The 19,410-nt window shown below is 39.0% G+C and overlaps 1 protein-coding gene across 3 annotated transcripts in view; it reads right to left on the bottom strand.

Annotated features, from left to right (window-relative positions):
• acot7 (acyl-CoA thioesterase 7) overlaps positions 1 to 19,410 on the bottom strand; it is a 55,698-nt gene that overhangs the window by 3,645 nt on the left and 32,643 nt on the right. For all 3 annotated transcript variants that reach the window (XM_086141385.1, XM_086141383.1, XM_086141384.1), the window contains 2 exons: positions 15,664 to 15,780; positions 9,856 to 10,040 (listed from right to left, as the gene is read on the bottom strand). In XM_086141385.1, the coding sequence (XP_085997511.1) occupies positions 9,856 to 10,040; positions 15,664 to 15,780 (302 nt within the window). The remainder of the gene's footprint in view (positions 1 to 9,855; positions 10,041 to 15,663; positions 15,781 to 19,410) is intronic.

Raw genomic sequence — 19,410 nt, 5'->3', positions numbered from 1 at the left:
TAACTGGGTACATCAGCCCTTGTGTTGACAACATCGTGCCTTCCATACGAGTCAGGGAGTTCCCCAACCAGAAGCCTTCGCTGAACGGTTAGGTACACCGCATGCTGGGTGCCTGCTCTTGTGCATTTAGGTCCGGCAATGAGACGGAGTACAAAGCTGCAAAGTACAGACCGAAGAAGGCCATCAGAACAGCCAAGAGACAGTACAGAGAGAAGCTGGATGGCTTCTACTCCACTGCTGACCCTGGGTGGATGTGGCAAGGCTGCAGCACATCACATACTACAAGTCCACCACCAGCATCGGCATCACTGCAACCTGCCGGACGACCTCAACAACTTCTACACCTGCTTCGAGAACCCCAACCACAACACAGAGAAGAGTCACACACACGATGGGACCACCAACCCCCCCCCTCTCACTCCGTCTGTCACCCAATAGTATCATCAGACCAGGTATGCCGAGCGCTGAGAAGGATTATCCCCCACAGCACAGCAGGACCGGACAACATCTGAGCCCTCAGAGCTTGTGCCAATGAGCTGGCTGATGTTCTCACCACCGTCTCATCAGCCATTGTTCCTCCAAGGTCTTGAAGTTGAGAGGGTGAGCAGCTTCAAATACCAGGGTGTCCACATAAGCAAGGACCTCACCTGGTCCCTCAATACCATGCAGCCGGTTAGGAGGGCTCAACAGCAGCTGCACTTTGAGGAGGCTGAGGAGGTTTGGCATGTTGCTTAAGATCCTCAGCAACTTCTACAGCTGCATTGTTGAAAGCATCCTGACCAGCTGCATCACCGTGGGATACGACAGCACCACTGCTCTTGACTGCAGATGGTTGCAGCGAGGGGTAAAGACTGCAGTGAGGATCACCAGAACCCCACTGCCTTCTCCGCACAGCATCTACCACCTCAGAGTCCACAGGAGAGCTGCCTCGCCAAGGGCCGCGCCCAGCCCCAACATGGGCACTCCTACCCTCCGACCGGAGGTACAGTAGTGTGAAATGTAGAATGACACTATTAAAGAACTCCTTCTACCCGACTGCCATTGGACACTTAAACCGCTGACACTCATTCTTCTCCTTGCACATGTAAAGTCTACGGCCACTTAAATTGCACTCATCCTTGCACCTATACTTTGTACTTTGCACACCAAACTGCACTCAACGTCTTATTGCACTGTCACTGTTTTATTGCAATGTTCACATTCATATCAATAATCATATTTCTAATAATCTTTACACTCTTTTACCAGCACCTATCCCAATGCACTGTGGACAGCAAAGAAGGACTTTCACTGTACACATGACAATAAACGCTTTGAATCTTGAAGAAAAAATATGCACTATGTCGAAATGTGATTATTCTATTTCATGCATAAAACATGTTTTAAAATACCATGTCAAATTAAGAATAGTTTTCAATTAAAAAGATATTTGATGAGAAAAAATATCGGTATGATTAAGGATGGATTTTCAGTGATTTTCTTTTTCGAGGTTTGGGTAATCTTTTGTTGGGGTGATTCATGTCCTTGCTACTCAAAACACTTTCCTTGCAAATTTTACTGAGCAATGAAGCAAATCATATGAATTGTAAGAAACAAAAGTAAAACCTGGGGTTTTGACCGAAATAAAGGCAGTATCTTTTAGTGGATACTTGAATCGTCATTTACAGTCCATTATATCAAAGATAACAATGATAAGACAAAATATCAAAGAAACATTATATTCTTCATTGGTAGCATGAGCAGTCATCTTAGAACCACAGGTTCCTGGTTTGATTCCCAACTCTTCCTAGCCCACTGAAATACTGTTGCGCAAGACACTGAACCCCGAACTGCTTGCCTGGTTTCGTTCACTGGCTGCCTACTGTTCATGGTCATCCATGAAGGATTAAATGCAGAAAACGAAAAACTTCCCACAAAGGATTAATATAGTCAAACTTTAAAAAAAGAGAAAAATACACTATACTACCGTATTTATATATTATTATTATCACTGTTGTGATGTAGTCACTGTCAAAAGTGCAACATGCAACAAAAATAGTTCAGTCAGTTACTGGGTCATATGATTCTATGTACAGTACAAAACCAGTGACACTCTGTGGTGACTGTATTTTCCAAAAATCCAAAATGCAGTTGAAAGTATTTCTGTTGATCCATTAATATTGAAACATTCATTTTATGCTCTCTCTCCTATTTTCCAACTTTTGAAAGCAATTCACATTGGTTAACTGCATGTTGAATGGTAAGCAGCTTAACACAAAATTGCTGCATCCAAAAATATTTGGGCATTATGTGCAAAAACTGTGTACAAAAAAGGAAGCATGGATCTTTTCCACAGTTCTACTCAGAATCATCTTCTATCACCTCCCAGGAGACTTTCTGCAAGTTGAAGGTCTGTTGTCATGGTAAACCTTGCAAACTTTACATCAACACACAAGTTAAGCCACTGAACTCAAAACTTTTTGCTAAGGCAATTTGGTTTGCCTGACTCAATTACAATAATTTCCATATCTATTTTATTCTTGGGAGTTTTATCTGTAGAACTTCCCCACAGCACACCCCAATGCAAGTAGAGAGGCAATGGATACTAGATATAACAGCCAGGTTTTTGGGCCGGTCAAGATTATGATGGGGCTCGTTTTGTAAGTGGAAGAGTTGATAGGGTGGCATAGGTCATTAGAACTGAACGAGCCTCTCAAATGAGGGGTAAACATCCTCAAGTGAAGGAATTCGAGTCCAGTTGCCAAAACAAGACGATTTCAACAAGAATTTGGCACGATCTGGATGACAGAGAACCTCCACAGACATGGAGGAAGTTCATTCGCTGCGGTAACCCCTGAAGGGAGTAGGAGAACAAAGAAGAAAAAGACCAAATACGAAAAGGCAGGTCAATGATGCCATTGACAAAAAGCTACAATTAGTTTACTAATGTGAGATCTATCAACACTGTGAGTAACAACAGTCCTTGAGAGGCTTAAATTAATCAACAATTATGATGAACCTGTTTCCAAGGATATAGTTCAAGTTGCCCTTTGCTGCAGCTATTTAAGTTAACATTGTATCTCTGGGATGGCCAAACAATATAAACTAAAAGGTTGCAGTTCACAGACTGATGTGGCCCAAATAAAGGAGTAATTTAATTTGTTCTGAATTATTATTTGGTCCCTTAAATTCTTTGTCAATAGCCTGCTGTAATGGTCTTTCGTTACAGAGATTATACTGGCTGTGAAAACAGAATGATAACATCAATTGTGTGTATGCTTGTACGTATGTACGTTGTTTACCCGCTCGTGCGCTTCGTTTATATCGGGATGGGTGAACATGTGCTGAAAACATTACTTTCATCCACATTGCATTTGCACGGCTCAATGAGACACTTCAACGCTGGGCTCAAAATGCCCTTTCGGTGTCCCTGTGAAATTGGTATTCCCAAAGTGGCTCAGCCTAATAACTATGATTATGCAGGATCATCAACTACTATTCATGACTCTCTTGCAGATGCAGCCATGTGTGTTTTATTGTCTTCAAGTTGAAAGTCTCACTTGCCCTACTGTTCTATTTCACGCAAATGGAAAATTCTGCAATGTGTCTTAATGTTTCTAAATCCCATTTGTTCAAGACAATGTACTCAGGATTTTGAATGATAAACCACTCATCATACATGCGTTATGAAAGAAGTTTTTTGTAAAGACCCTATTTACTGGTCCTGCTGCATCTCAGTCCCAATATAACCAGAATCCTTTTTATTATGATAAAAGTAGAAGCATTCCAGAACTTTCATCTTTAGCAGACTGCTCTGCTACCTCCTGATCAATGAGACAGTTTGTAAAGGTGTATATATTATATGCCAATGACTGGCATTGACAATGTGAAAATAAAACATCTCTTAAAATATAAGCCGAAAGACAGTTCAGCCTGATTTAGAAGCTCTCCTCATAAGGCTGGTAGTACACTGAGATACATTTTACCCTGCTTATACTAGCAGGTGTAATGGTTTCTATATCTAATAATGTCTAGATTAACAGTCACGCTTCTCGGGCAGCCCTTTTCAAGGTTATTTTCAGTACATAAGAGGTTTCAAAAGACCTCCGGGTCAAAAGTAGTCATCAGCAGAGGATCATGAATTTAAATTACTAACAATTCCATGGCAATCTATTCAATAGATGTTGGAAGTCTGGTTGAAATTAAATACCAGTATGTCTCTATGGAGAGACAATAATATATATAGCACTTACCTTTAAGGTTTTCAAGCTACTAGGGACTACAGTGACTGTACGTCTTATCAAATTCAGTCGTGACACAGTAAATGAAACATATGTGCCGCATAAATGTAATCGACTGAAAACCAAGAGAAACCGGAACCTCAGAGTGATAGTGTCAAACTGGCAGTCAAACCAAGTGTTTGACCGGGTGTGGTTCAGCCATTCGCTGGGGTATTAAATGGAGGAAGGTGACATAAACTTGGAACAGAGACAAGACTTGTAAAAGGGACTTGCTTAGTGGTTTCGATTGGCACAGACTGTTATTAAATTGGGCACACGGTTTCAGCTGCTGTCCCGAAAGTAGCACTGGGCTGCAAGAAATCAGCACAAGGAGAATAATTGCCATCTGCACTGGCACAAGTTTGAAGCTTACTATATCATTTGTGGCAGAGAGACAGCAGGAGACAACACTGTGGTATTTTAAACTGCTGAAAGGTGTTTCATCCAAGCTGACAGTGTGCAGCTGGTGAGTGCAAACGATTCCTTGGAATTTCACCAAAAAATGATGCAGATAGATGGTACTAGAAATGTAATCTTATATTTCCATATCCATAGTTATTTGGTCTTTCATTCCTGTTGTATATTCATGGTCATAGGTTTGTGTCTCTTAATGTATATTGCCACAAAATGCCACAAAGGGATTGTTCAAAATTTGACAGAACTTTGTGCTGTCATTTCTGGCAACACTCAGATAGTTGATAAAGTACAAAAAGATCTGCATATCATCAAATTCAATTCAAAATTGACATTATTGACAATAACATTTAACAGTTATGAATTTAGCTCAACTGCTATGGATATTTAACATGCTGGTTTGAAGACAGAACTTGATATCAAGTCATTTGTGAAGAATTAAGAGAACTTTGGTTTAGATACTCTGACAGAGGCTTGTGCCGCAATCTAGCATCATACGTAGATATCGCTCATTGTTTTCCATATACCCTCAGTGCAATTATTGCACTGCTGCCTTGTGGTTAATGCAAAAGGAACAAACACCAGTGGGAATTCTGTCATATCTTAGACAGTCAGGAAGATTTGCAACTCCGGCACAAGTGTACCCGTTAACCGTTTTCTTATTGTCGTGAATGGGAGGCATCTAAAAATAAACATGCATCACTTCTTGTGGACCACAGGGGGTTGCCATGGCAACCAGGCTTGTTTTCATATCAAGGGAGGCCAGCTGAGTCGCTGCCACTAAGTATGAAAGGAGGGAGAGAGATAAAGAATAAGAAAGATGGGAGGGACTGAAAAAATTGTAAAAAAGCTGTGATATACAAGAAGGATAAGAAGAAAACTATGTAAGAGAAGAGTTTTTACAGAAAGACAACTCATTTTTGAGCATCAAGCAGCTCCTCATTCATAACATCTCACAAATGCACATGTTACAGTGAGCCCACAGCTCACCACATCAATCTGACCCCAGCTGGCATTCAGTGAGCACCGATCACTAACTGAGAGTTCAAAGTACTGACCTGCTGATAACAAGCACTTCAGGCAAATGTTGGCCCGGTAAAATATATCCAGGGTTAAATAAGACAAAAACTGGGCAAACATGCTCTCAGTAGATTATTCTAATATCATTTTAAATTGTTTCATGGGTATCGCTCCTCATTTTCTCATGCTGTCCCTTTTAACCATTTACCATCCACAACTCAAACTCACGCACCCACCCACACACAGTACCCTACACCCTGCTGAGCTAAAACGGGAAAATCTATTAATAGTAAACACAGTGGGCTCACTCAAGAGAAAGCCTGGATGAGAGAATGGAGGAAAAGCACCTGCAGTCAAAAATAGCAGAAGCTTTCCTTTTCAACTGGCTATTATTAGAACGCAGCTGGAGCCAAATCAGATGAAATGCCATGAATATTTCCTCTGTGAAGGGGTTGACATTTGATTTTATCTTTGGGGGTTTCTTGGTCTTTTTTAACAGATTTCAGAAGAAATGGTGGAGGATGACAAAAAAGAAAGGATTGAATGGTGCCTGTATAATTGGCATCTTTATGAAAATACATGTGTCTTCTGTGTCCAATCGGAGATTTTTAAGCAAGGATGGACTTTTGCAGAAAAGACCACAAAAAGGCACAATGTAATGGTTCATATAAAACCCTCCTGTTAACTATCTTGTAAGGAATAGAAGTGACACTTGAAACTTTAAAAGGATTTCATAACTCTTAAAATTAAATACAGTATGCAAGAGAGGCAAGAATTCATGGGGTTTGGAGGAAAAGAGGATACTCATGGTATGACAGCAGATATATTTTTAGAAAATCATGAAATATAACTGTGCATAATTCCCAAAACTCTTGCCCATCAGAATCACTTACCAAAACCGCTAACCCAAAGACAAAAATGTACAAGACAATGTGGGAAAGACAGGAGGTAGTGCTTGAGGTTGCAGAAATGCAGATGTTAAGGCTTGGTAGTGACGAGGATGGATAGGATCAGGAATGATTCTATCAGAGGGACAGCATGTTGGGTGTTTTGGAGAGAAGGTCAGAGAAGCCGGACTGAGATGGTTCGGTCATGTACAGAAGGGGGTGCGTGAATATATTGGTAGGCAGATGCTGGAATTAGAGCTGCCAGGCAGGAGGTCTAGAGGAAGACCAAGGAGAAGATTTATGGACGTAGTGAGAGAGGATATAAAGGTAGTTGGTGCCAGAGAGGAGGATATAAACAATAGGGTTGGATGGGGAAGTTTGGTTCGCAGTGGCGACCCCTGAAGGGAAAGCCGAAAGGAAAAAAGACTAACCAAATGACAAAAATGGTCAATTTTTTATACCTGTTCTATTTTCCTGGCTCACTTGTGATTTGAGTTATGTATGAAGGCATTTTTTCTGGCTGGTGCAACAAATCCACAAAAACAAAAAAAACAAAGGATATTTGACAGTAAATAGATTTATGGATCAACATTTTGGCTGCAGATAACTTTAAAATGAAAGAAAAACATAAATCACACGGCTCACCATCATCAAGCTTACAAAGCAAATTAATGTCATCACTGCATTTTCATGGATCCCAGTCTCATCTAAATTATTGTGGTATATTCAAGTGTTAATTGGATTGATGTGTTAAATCTTAATTCCTGCATGTGATGCTTCTCGTTACATCAATACACAGAGGAAGCAAAATCTTTTAATAGATTTACTGCAATTAATTACTTTCTTGAAAGACACTGGCTGTTTTTGATCTCTATCTGATCCCATGTTTAAGCCTTGGGTAAATACCTAAAGCCAGAGATTGCCTGGACTGAGCTTTATACTCCCCTCACTCATATGAATAATACAGCGTTGCTACTCAGTGATGTGTCCAAGCATGTGTACATCTACACTCACAGCCACTGTCACACAAAACATAGCCCATTCATTCAGGAGATGTATTTTTTCTTGTGTTTTTGACAAATATATATTAAAGAAGTCCACTCTGTGATTACATAAAACATTTGTCCTGCTAGCACAAGCACAATTATGCCTTTTCTTTTCATGTGTAGGGGGCATTCTGCATAAGAGCCCTGCCCATCCAGGACTCTAGAATCTGGTGTTTAGGATGATAAATTAAAATCATTGAGAGATTTTAATTCAAGTCTTGTTTTCAATAAAATTGAATCAAATGGGTTAAAAAAAATCATTTACTATAAGAGTAGCTGCAGCTCTCTGCCATTAAAACAAAGGCAAAACCAGCTGATGCGAGAAGAAAAATCGGGTAATGAATGCATGAAGGGAGGCAAACAATGGCTGAATGAAACACAGGCTTGTGTCAAATGTAAATGTGACACTAACAGGGGCTTTTGAAAATGCCGACTATTTGAGATCCACTCTTTATGCACATATTGGTCTGCAGTTGTAGAGGAAGATATTGATAAAAGGTGATGCTATATCTTTGTGTGTAGATTGTATTTGTTGAAAGGTATTGTGGCCACATAATGAGAAACAACCCTTTTCTTAAGGTGAGATAAACATTGGTGTGGTTTATTATTTCAGTTAAATTAGGGGAAAGGGTTAGGTAAATCCTGGTTGATGAAATACACTGGTTACGCTGCGTTAACCTTCTCTTTACGCAAGTGTTAACTTTCACTCAGTACAGTAAGATATACATGAAAATAATGCCACATTGTGCTGCTTTTGGGTGCAGTCCAAGGGAAACATAAGGAGTGATGTTAGTCTACACTACTTTCCAAGGGACAAGGTGAAAGGAGTGGGAAATTGTTTGTGGATGTACAGAACTTCCTAACAACCACTTCTCACAGGACGCATCTGATGCCTTTAGCCAACCTAAGCTACTGAAAGAGCTCACAGGTGCCGCTAGTATTAAACACAGACTAAAGCCAAAGGCCATGCCTACAGTTTTCTATCACAAGCGTGGAAAAGGTCCTGAGGGAAACGAGTGAACCCTGCTCAAAGAAACGCCACTGAACATCGCTGGATGTTCTCCTGCGAGGATGTCAACAACCTGCTACTGTAGAAGTACCATCTGAGGATGAAAGGTTGGGCACCAGCATGATCACAGAGGAAGCTGAGTCACCCAGTCAGTCAACACAGCAGTCCATACAACAGACACTTTCTCTCCCTGCTGGCATAGCAACACAGTTGCTGCACGCACACAAAGCAACTTCGGCCGACTCTTGCCTCTTTCATCTTTGTTCCTGTTCATTTTGAGGTTCATTTTGACTTCTGTCTTCAGCTTCATCCCCTTCGCTCAGATCTAATCGCTCAAGGACTAAAATTGTTGCACAAATGCAACACAGATGCAACCCCATATATTTCCTCAGTGCAACCACATGACGTCATGACCAAGACAGCATTGCGACAAAAACAACAATGAGGGCCCATGAGTGAAAAGTTTTTTTATACAAACTAAAATATGTTGAGATATTTCATTGTTTTCATGCAGCTACAAATATTGATCAAATAGGGCAATAACATCTTGGTAACCGGGGTTCCCTCTAAAGTTTAATGATTTGCCTAAATGCCAACTCTGTGAAAATTGCCTCAGTATGCACCTGAGAGAATAACGATGTGTTTAAACAAATTTCAGTAAAGTTGTTAACTCAGGCTTTGCTCAAGAATTTCACATTACACTTTATCATACCTTTCAAAATGCCTCCAACATTTGAACAAAAAGTTCAAAAAAATGTCACCCCAAGTTAATATATCGACCAAATCATGGTCCACGATCTCTGTTGTCCATTACAGTAAGACAAAAACAAATATTTGTCATCTATCTACCGCTTGTCCTGCAGTCAGGGTTGTGGGATTATTGGGTGAGAGGTGGGGTTCACCCTGGACCCGTCACTAGCCAATCGAAGAGCCACAAATAGAGACAAACAACCATTCACATATCTGGGCAATTATCCGACGTGTTCCAATTATCCTCCTGCGTGTTTTTGGTATGTGGCAGGAAAACGGAGAACCCGGAGGAGACCCAAGCAGTCAAGGGGAGAATGTACCAATACTCACCTTTGGAAACCAAATGTAATGAAAATCTTCTTCAAGAAATGAAGAGATTATTTTCTTGAAAAGTTCTAAAATTCTGATTGCATATTCTTATCCAGCCCTATAAAATGTCAACCTCATGTGTGAATAAGAGGAATACCAACCTTTAGAGGAGGAACAGGCAAAGGTTTATTGTCCTTGTCCAGAGAAATGAAGGTGAAGAAGGCTGACACGGCACGATATTTCCCCTTCTCAGCTTCCATCAGTGAGGTGGCATCCACCAATACCTCGATTTCCATAGACCTGTTGCTGATAAATGTCAGCCGCCCTGTGACTGTCACCACACAACCTTTAGGTAGAGAGGAAAAGAAATGATATTCAAAGGAGAAGCAATCATTTGGTTAGGTATACTGGCTTTCAATAATAATTTGAATAAGTGTAACTATACTGCAAGAAACAATAATAATCTGAATTCAATTTATACCACTTTTTTTAAACTTGTCATCAAGTTTCATGATGATGATGGCCTAAAAGATCTGAAAACTGAGGATAATAAGGAACATAATATCAAACGAAGGATCTTTATGTATCCATGCATTTGTTAAAGATCAACATACTGTATATAAGAACTCTGGGAAATAAACTGTAGAATCTTTTCTTCCAGCCTAATGCACATTGCTGCATCATAATCTCCCAGACTCAAAAAGTGCATCAGTAGAAGATGTTTTGATGTCAAAAACTCAAGGACTACAGCCTCACAAAAAAATACGATAAATACATTTTACACAAATGTGTAGGATTGAAAACAAATGACCCCCAACGAAATCATTACTACCCTTACTATGATCTCAGTTGACATCCATATAATCCATCTAAAGTGATTGAGCTTTTGCCAGGTGGGTGACCAATATTTCATTCTATAAAGCCTTTTTTCATGACAATAGTTTGTATTGGTGAAACTTGGATTATAGATCTCTAAATAAACCCTAATCACAAATATGAATGCTGAGGTTCGGGTAGTTTTATGTGGAGAAACATGGCAGGTCTTTGTAGGTGTGTCATTCAAAAAAAAATTGAAAGGCCATCTTATAGAGTCAGGAGCCTATGGGAAGGTGATATCGTGAAACGATACTGCAAGGATTCAGGAGGTGTTTTGCACATAGTACGGTGACTGAAAGAATTCATTCTTCTGCTTGCTCCATTTCCTTGCTGTCAGGTCCACTAAGTGTCTTTACATGTTACTGCCAAGGGCGAGTCCAGTTTCATTCAGGTAAACGATCTGGCACTGATGCTGTAGAAGTTCAGTGAAGCATGCTCTACTAGGTTCAAAACATGGAGAATCAGACTTGATGATAGTGGAATTTTTCAAGTTCCTAATTAGTAATAATTGATTTATGCAGAAAGTGGATGATACACTTTTGTGATGGTAAAAGTTAGCAGCCATGAAAAGACACCAAAGCAGAATATTTTCTTTTGGGAGGGAGTTTGATCCAGGGTTTCTACTCCCTCCATAGTCACATGGCGTCATGTTGTGAGGATATTGTGTGCCAAAAAACAGATAATGGATTGAAAGAACAAAATTGGGACAAATTTTGCAGAATTTTGATTTTCAAACAAGTTGTACAACCTGGTTCTACTATTGTCTACCCTTATTTTTTTCTTATTTTTGTCATCATCACTGGCAAAATCAACACTATAGAATACCACAATTGGCAAGCGTTTCTATTTCAATTGAAACCCTCTGCCACATATGCTTCATTATAACATGCATATACACACACGAAAAGACACACTTCATGAACACATTGTGATCTGTGTTGTGGACCATTGTGTGTCCACAACACAGTATCACTCAAAGTTCATTATATTTCACCAGTCACAGTAGTTACACGACATTCAAATGTTTCAGACAAGATCATAAGTAGCACCTAATTTAGAGCTGGACTCTGCATGCTTGGCTGGTTTACAGCACAATCATGCAGTGAAATGATCTCCTTGATCATATCAATGCCACCATTAACACCTCAAAAACTCTATTATTTTAATATAGATACTAGAGATTCCAAAGAAAAGTTCTTTATCATACTTTATCTTTGCAAATGTTTGATATCTTGTATATTGAGAAATATTTCATACTGGCTTTTTAATGTATGAAATGTATTTATTTTCTTTGAAGACTGAGAAGGGACAAGTGATACAAGAACAGGGTGCTGCCACACAACTGAAATTCTTTCAGATGACACTGCAAGCGTGTGTTAAGCACAAGTCTGGAGACAATATGCAGACATACTGCTCAAGCTTAACAAAAGGACGCCAGTTTCTGTAAACAATTTTATATCGCAGGTATGTCTGCGACCCTTCCTGCTTACACAAAATCCTGGAGATCAAATCTACTGTCAGAGTGTCAAGTGATATGTTGCACACAGCACCCTGAAATTTGTGGTAGGGGCTCCTCTAATCCCAAACTAAAATAAAATACACACATCATCCTTACTCTTTTTTAATTATTATTATAAAACTTATTGAAAGTATTGAAAAAAATATGTTACTTTTAATAAACTGATCTCAATGTCAATGAATGACCATTTTTAAGTATTCATGATGAAAAGAAGAAGGAAATTCTTTCATTGTCACTTTCAGTTATACATAGAGCACAACATGAGTGAAATTTGACCGCTGCATTTAAGCCATCATGGATGAACCATGAGCAGAAGCAGCCACTGAGCAGCGTCAGGGGAGTATTCAGGGGTTCGGTGTCTTGCTCATGAACACTTCGACAGTCTAGGAGGAGGATGGGGATCGAACCAGGAACGTTTGGTTCCAAGGATGACTGCTCTAATCCTCGGAGCCACATCAATGCTCCCACCATATCAGACTCTTAGGCATCTTTAACTTCTAGCACTCCCCCCCCTTTCATCCACCATCACCTTTTGAAGTTTTGTGCTTTCTTCCCATTCCTTGTTCCTCTTATTATCACTGTAATAGATAGTATCAAGGAGCCAGACTCAGCACTTCGGTGAGGGCCGTCAATGGCCAGTACCCACACTGACTTACACTCCCACTTACAAAAAATAGACATTGTTGTTCACAACAACATTGCCATTGCCTTGTCCAAAAACTGTGGTGAGGTAGAGTTATGAGAAATTTCTCTGTGTAAGCTAAAAAAAAGAAAAAGTCATCCATCAAATATACCCCAACTATAATATAACCTGATATTTTCTCATGTTTCAGACAGTCTTTAGTGTCTGACCAAGTTTGAGCCAGAGACACTATATAACAATTCATTATTTAAGGAAAGTTACTTTAGACAAGAAATAATTTCAGTCTAAAACTGACACCTGATGGTTTTCTCAAGTTTAGAAAAATATCTGTAATACGTAAAATAGAAACAATGCATGAACTTAGCATCATTTCATGCCAATGAAAGAGAAATGTCTAAGTGTAACAAACATGACAAGTCTCACTGCAAACCCACATGTCAAAGTCAAGGATAAGCCACCACAACCTTGACAGCAAAATCATCACTACATTGTGTGCACTGTTGTCTAGACCCCTTCCAATGTAAGATACCTCTTTTCAAACTTGCATGTGGAAAAATTAAATAAACATGTCTTTACAAATGTTGTATGAGATTACAAAAAGTATTCAATGGTACAAAAAACAACAATCATAACAAAAATAGTTTCATTACAACTAAATATTGGATAACCTCTTTTATTAGCCTTGCAATGGGGGCAAACTGCAAAACTAAGAAGAGTACCAGTAGTGCTTTTAGATTTTTTTTATGTAAAAATGCAGTAACAAATGCAACTGTATTGCAGAATTGGGTGTATGCAATAAGACCTTTTTTTCTCAATTAATCTATTGTCTACAGCTCAATAAAGGCTATTATTGCGATGCACCTCAGCCGATAAAGTTCCACTACAGATGTAAGTCAGGAGGTTGGGATCCCTGACCTGATTTACTTTTTCAGTTTATAGTCCACTAGGCTGTCAGAGCATATTCACCTTGTGAAATATGATGGTTCTTTTTTGTTTGGTTTGTTTGTTTTGCTTTTGTTTACAGTGTGCAATGTTAAGTGGGTAACTTTTAAAAAGTAAACTTAATCGTGATGAGTACTGTTCTGCTCTGCAAGGACATTTTCATACTACTGCTCTTAAAATTTGTGCAATCATTTATGTGGACTACTGGGCTGGAAATGCCTAAAAACTCATAAACATTTCTGAACATTCTCAACATGAACTCATACAGACAGAGATCTTGGCCCGTTTCATGCTGTTTGTCTTCATTTCCCATCAGAATGCACAAAATATTCATTTTGTCTTGTGGTGTGTGTGGTCCTCCAGCTTACCACAGGTTTGCATAGAGTTCTTTCTATTGTTCTTCCCTTACATGTTGTAGCTACATAAATATCATTACTTACAGCTGGGTATTTATTGGCCAATCGACCTCCTTTACTTTTCTAAATACAAATCCTAAATTGTGTTCAACTATCAACTTGAGTTATAAGACTTAAAACTTTATTTTATTCACTGATCTAAGGGTATCTCGAAATTTAAACAATCATCTTCCAACCTAACAACCATGGTTGAGAAATTCATGTGAGAGTCATTCATATAACTTAGATATGTCAAGTTATACTGCATGTATAAAAGATATATACGCAATAAAATAACAAAGTACTACCTGTGGTGCAACCTACAAGGCCTTTACCTGTGCTGGTGAGGGTTTTTGTGTTGATGATTTTGATTTAACCAGGTGAAATCCTGTGTCTCACATCTTTGAAAAAATTGTAAAATCTACTGGCGAGATCTAAGTGTCTGTGGAAGCCAGTGGAAAGCGTGTCACCCACGCCTAAACTCAGTGGACAGACACAGGCAGTGAGTGGAGCAAATAGAAGGAGGAAGCTGCGTATATGGATTGTAGTTAGACTGCTTTGTCTCAATCTCTGCTCCAAAAGCTTCCTGACAAGTGAGTATTAAATGTTTCAACACAGACCTCCCGTCACATAACCACACTTTTACTCCTAGAAAACATGTGACTGGTTGAGTGAATTATCCTACTGGAATGAAGTGGTCCGTCTGAGAAAATACACAATCCGACCCAGCTCCTGAGCTGGAAGTAGAAGTATGTTCATTGTTAACATGTTCAGGGCTAATCATAACATCTGACTTGGTGCCTGGATCACATCACATCCAGCATGAACTTAAAATAAATCCTACATATAATCCACTCTTCTCGACTTAACAGTCCCACATACCTCATTAGTCTTTTTCTCCCTTTCTGTCTTTCCAAGTTATTACATTACAAATCATCATAGATGGACATGGTTCTATCCAGTAAAGTGCATCTGTATGTGAAAATATCAGCTTTTGAATTTAATCGTTATGATGTTTACCACTCACTCTTTAAACAAATTAGCCATATTTTCAAAAGCAAGCATCCATTAAAATGTCATCCTGATCATAACTGAACTCTAAACCTCACAAGGATGTCAATACAAATTAAAAGAAATCTTTTAAATTTAAACCACAGGCGGAAAAAACATTTTGTTATCTAAGATTTACCAACTGATTGATGTCTCATATAAAGTTTCTCTAGTGACAAAAGAAATATTTGCTGAAACAGTTAAATTATAACCTTTGTTTTTTTTCCCAGGTTGAACTGCAGTCTCAAAACACTGGTGGTTAATTGGTAGCTGTTAACGTTGGTTATCCTATTTCAAAACAGCAGTATCTGAGACAGAATTTACTGACTGCTGGCTTTTTCCACATTATCATGTCATTAAGATTTTAGTGAGTGCAGTTCATTAATGGCAGGAAGGGTAGAAATAACAGGGGGAAAAAAATCTTAATGGAAAGTTTTAACACACCTGCTTGTCAGTGACTGCATTGCTGAGCTACATGTTTTGAAGACATATATTCATAATTATCAAGGACTTGTAGCGATTTTCTCCCTGTTGTCATGCTCACCTTTCTTTATCTTGCGATGAAAGTTGATGGCATCCACAGAGGCAGTGACAATGTTGGTCCTGCAGTGCCTTGCCGCCACAATACCTGCAACCTCATCCATCAGCTTCATGGTCACACCTGTACAAAGCACACAAACAGGCTCAGTTGTACAGTATATCTACACAAGGATAGTTTGAATACAAATAGGTTTTTCCCTATGTTATCCAAGAATAAGGATTTAGTTTAGTTTCTTGTCTCTAAAGGCAGTTCTTCAGAAGTGATACGCAAAGGCTGTTTTCAAAATTATTGAAAGAAAAGCTTCAGTGTCTCTGAGCGCACTGAGCATCTCATTCAGAGAGGCAGGAATGTTCAGTGGGGTTGAACTGCATATGTTGAAAAATATGGTATTCAAGGAACTTGCATTGTCATACCAGCACACCTTACAGTTTGTGGTACGAAATTAGTACCCGGGTCTGCATTCAAGCCATGAAAATTTTAAATACAATAGAAAAAAAACCAAAGAGCAATAATGTAAACATGTAAACAAGTAAGAACGACAAAAAAGTTGGGGCTGAAGACCTGTCACCACTAAATGTGAAAGTACGGGGGTATTATTGCACGTATAATAATGAAATATTGCACCTTGATTGTTTAAAATGTATGTAGCGAGAGAGAGAGAGAGAGAGTTAAGTGTGTGTGTGTGAGAGCGAGAGAGAGAGAGAGAGAGAGAATCTACAGAGCACGACTCACTTCCAGCTTCCGGGGAGAAACTGTTTCTGAGTCGGATGGTTTTGCTCTGAATGCTCCTCAACCGCCTGCCTGACAGGAGCGGCTGACACAGATATGAGGTATTCGTATGCTACGGATACCTGATGCCTCAATTATGAACAAAATATAATTGGATTTTAGTGTGAAGTAGGAGATATCTTAAGTGCAGGCATCCACTTTGTAAGAATTAAGTGAGGAAAACAATAGGAGGCATTCAATCATTGTGATAAAGTAATTTTTGGGTTTTCATGAAATACATCTGACAAATATAAGTATTTTTTAATTTTTATTGTACGTCTCTTCAGCAATATTCAATTATCCTGACCTTCTCAAATGTTATTTATTAACAGGTGGTGGATTCCGAAACAATTATTTGTGTTTTTTTGGAGGATTTTTGGGTCCACTTTGGAGAGGTCATACGACTAAACTTTTCATTTATGGTCATTATACTCAGCCTTTGAATAGGTAAGATGTTCATGTCAAGAATCAAGAGCTTGCAAAGTTGTAAATCGAAGAACAAAAATGATGGATCTTGAGATGTAATTTGACCAGAATCCTAGAATTGGTATCTCAAAGACATAAAACACTATCTGCTCCATGTTATTAAAATCTTGGTGAATGAATTAGAGCATCAGGTGGACAGAGATGACTTTACTAAACCACACCTTCACCTGCCAGAGTGCAGTACACACAAGACACAGATAGGTTGTGTCATGGATGAAGGAAGTATTTGTTTTAGGATTTATCATAGAAAGTGGGTCAACTTGCCTGGATCGAGTCAGTTGGAGATGAGAAAAGTACAGAGGAATTTGCATCTGTTTCTTGTGTTTTAGAAAAGTAATGTGTGCATGTGCTTAAAGAGGTATCATTTCAAACACACACCCCTTGCACTCCTGTTGTCCTAATTGTTCTCTCACAGCTGAATGCTGTATCTGTCCTGCTTGACCAAATCAATAAGTCTGCTAGGGATGACTGGCTTGGCATCTTCCATCTGAACTGTGTGGCTCTATTTATGACAGCCAAATGTGTGGGTGTACAAACAGAATGTTGCTGCCTGCTCCCGAATGCTGGATTCACTGTAAAAGTGGGCCTGCTGAGTTGATTAAGAATTAAACATGCTATTACCTCGATGCTATTACATCCTGCTTTCACTAATAGACAAAGTCTCGCCAAAATTTGGGTTTGATAATAATCCTGCTATGTACTAGGGCTGCTGGAAAGAAATCTTCGTTTGCTGTCCAAGCTAAACTTTTTGCAAAGATACCAATTGCAACACACTACATTTTAAACATGATGCATTTAGAAATGTTAAATTTTGATGTGTAATCATGAGGTTTAAACTATAATGTATGAATACGACAATGTTTTGTTCAATCACATTGCAGGATGAGTGAAATTAAATGAAATGAAATGAATTAAAAATACAAATAATCTAGGGCAATTAAGCCACAAAAAACACTGTACTCAAGAATGTGGCCCAAGAGTGCATGTGTGAGTACGTGCGTGCATGCATTTGTGTGTGTGCGCTTTCCCACATGTGCACGGTGCTTATTAACTTATTGCCTTCTTCTTAAAGCCTCTTCCAAATCAATGGCACAAATCCATCTTGATTATTCCATTTTCACCATGTAGTGAAAAGTGATGGGATCTCACCTAAGATTGAAATGTTCCCCTGGGCTCAAGGCACAGTGGACTGGTCAGGTTTGAACATGTTACATTTAATGGCTGTCCATCTTAACCAGAAAAGAAGGATGACATGGATGCTGCAACATATTTCATGGAATCTAAACGGGAAGATTCTGCAGTGTTTTGGACACTAAACCATTAACTTTGCCTCCCGGCACAATACAGACAGACAGACAGACAGATATATAATAGCAACAGAATAGTATTAACATAGCAATATCTATACATATATATATATATATATATATATATATATATATATATATATATATATATATATATATGTGTGTGTGTGTGTGTGTGTGTGTGTGTGTGTGTGTACAGAATGAGATTAATATGATATATATGTACAGAATGAGATGGATAAAAATGTACTTAAATGTGTTGGAACTGAATGCAAATATATATAAATTAGTTGGGTAATTAACTTACAGACTGGGAAAAATATATGTATAGAATGAGATGGATGGATGGAATATATAAGCATATGGGTGCGAAGAGTACACATGACAACAATATTTGAATATGTTGGCATGGAGTACAAGGAAAACTTGCAGATGTCTTGCAATTCTTGCAATTCTATGCTGAAAGATTTAACCAGGGCAGATTATTGTACAGTCTGATGGTATTTGGCAGGTACGTTCTACATCACCATGATCAAGGACCGTTTCTTTGAAGACAGCACTGTCTTCATTCTGGTCTGAGACGGTTCAACAGATGAGTTAAAGAAGCCATCTTTATCAGAAGAGAACAAGAAAAACAGAAAAAGCATTTCCAAACAGCGGACGGAGCCTTGGGCAGACCCTTTCGCCCACATATATCGCCATACTGGGATCCATCCCAAGACAGATTAGCTCACACCGAGCATGTATTCGGATGCTCCAACCACCTGGAAAGATCCACCACCGGAATCATTGACGACCACCTGAGCCTCGGTTCATGTGATCCGAAAGGTGTCTCTCCTTTGTTTAATTTTCTGAAAATTCCAGCTCCACCTTTTCAAATTTTAATCCAAGTATGTCCCCAAAAGCTTTACCCTTGTTCCCACTTAATGACACCCCATGAACAAAACAACCCCCTTCAACCTAGGTTCTGCAAATCAACTCTCTCATTTACATAACAAGCCATAGCAATTTAGAGCAAGTGTTTATATTTGGAAACTCCCCACAGTCCATTCCAACTAAAGAAGCCTCTTGGATAAGAGGTGAAACAACTTTAAAGATAGAAAATGAAGTCCAGTTGCAACAAGAAGATTTTGACAAGAATTCGCAGCACCGTTTCTTCAGACATCTGTGCTGTATGAGTCTGTTGTTG

This window comes from Fistularia commersonii, chromosome 34 (assembly GCF_037954325.1).
Source record: "Fistularia commersonii isolate RoL2024-O1a breed Wild chromosome 34, RoL_Fcom_v1.0, whole genome shotgun sequence".
NCBI classification, from domain to species: domain Eukaryota; kingdom Metazoa; phylum Chordata; class Actinopteri; order Syngnathiformes; family Fistulariidae; genus Fistularia; species Fistularia commersonii.
Note: the sequence above shows the minus strand (reverse complement) of the source record. Positions and strands in the feature narration are given on the sequence as shown.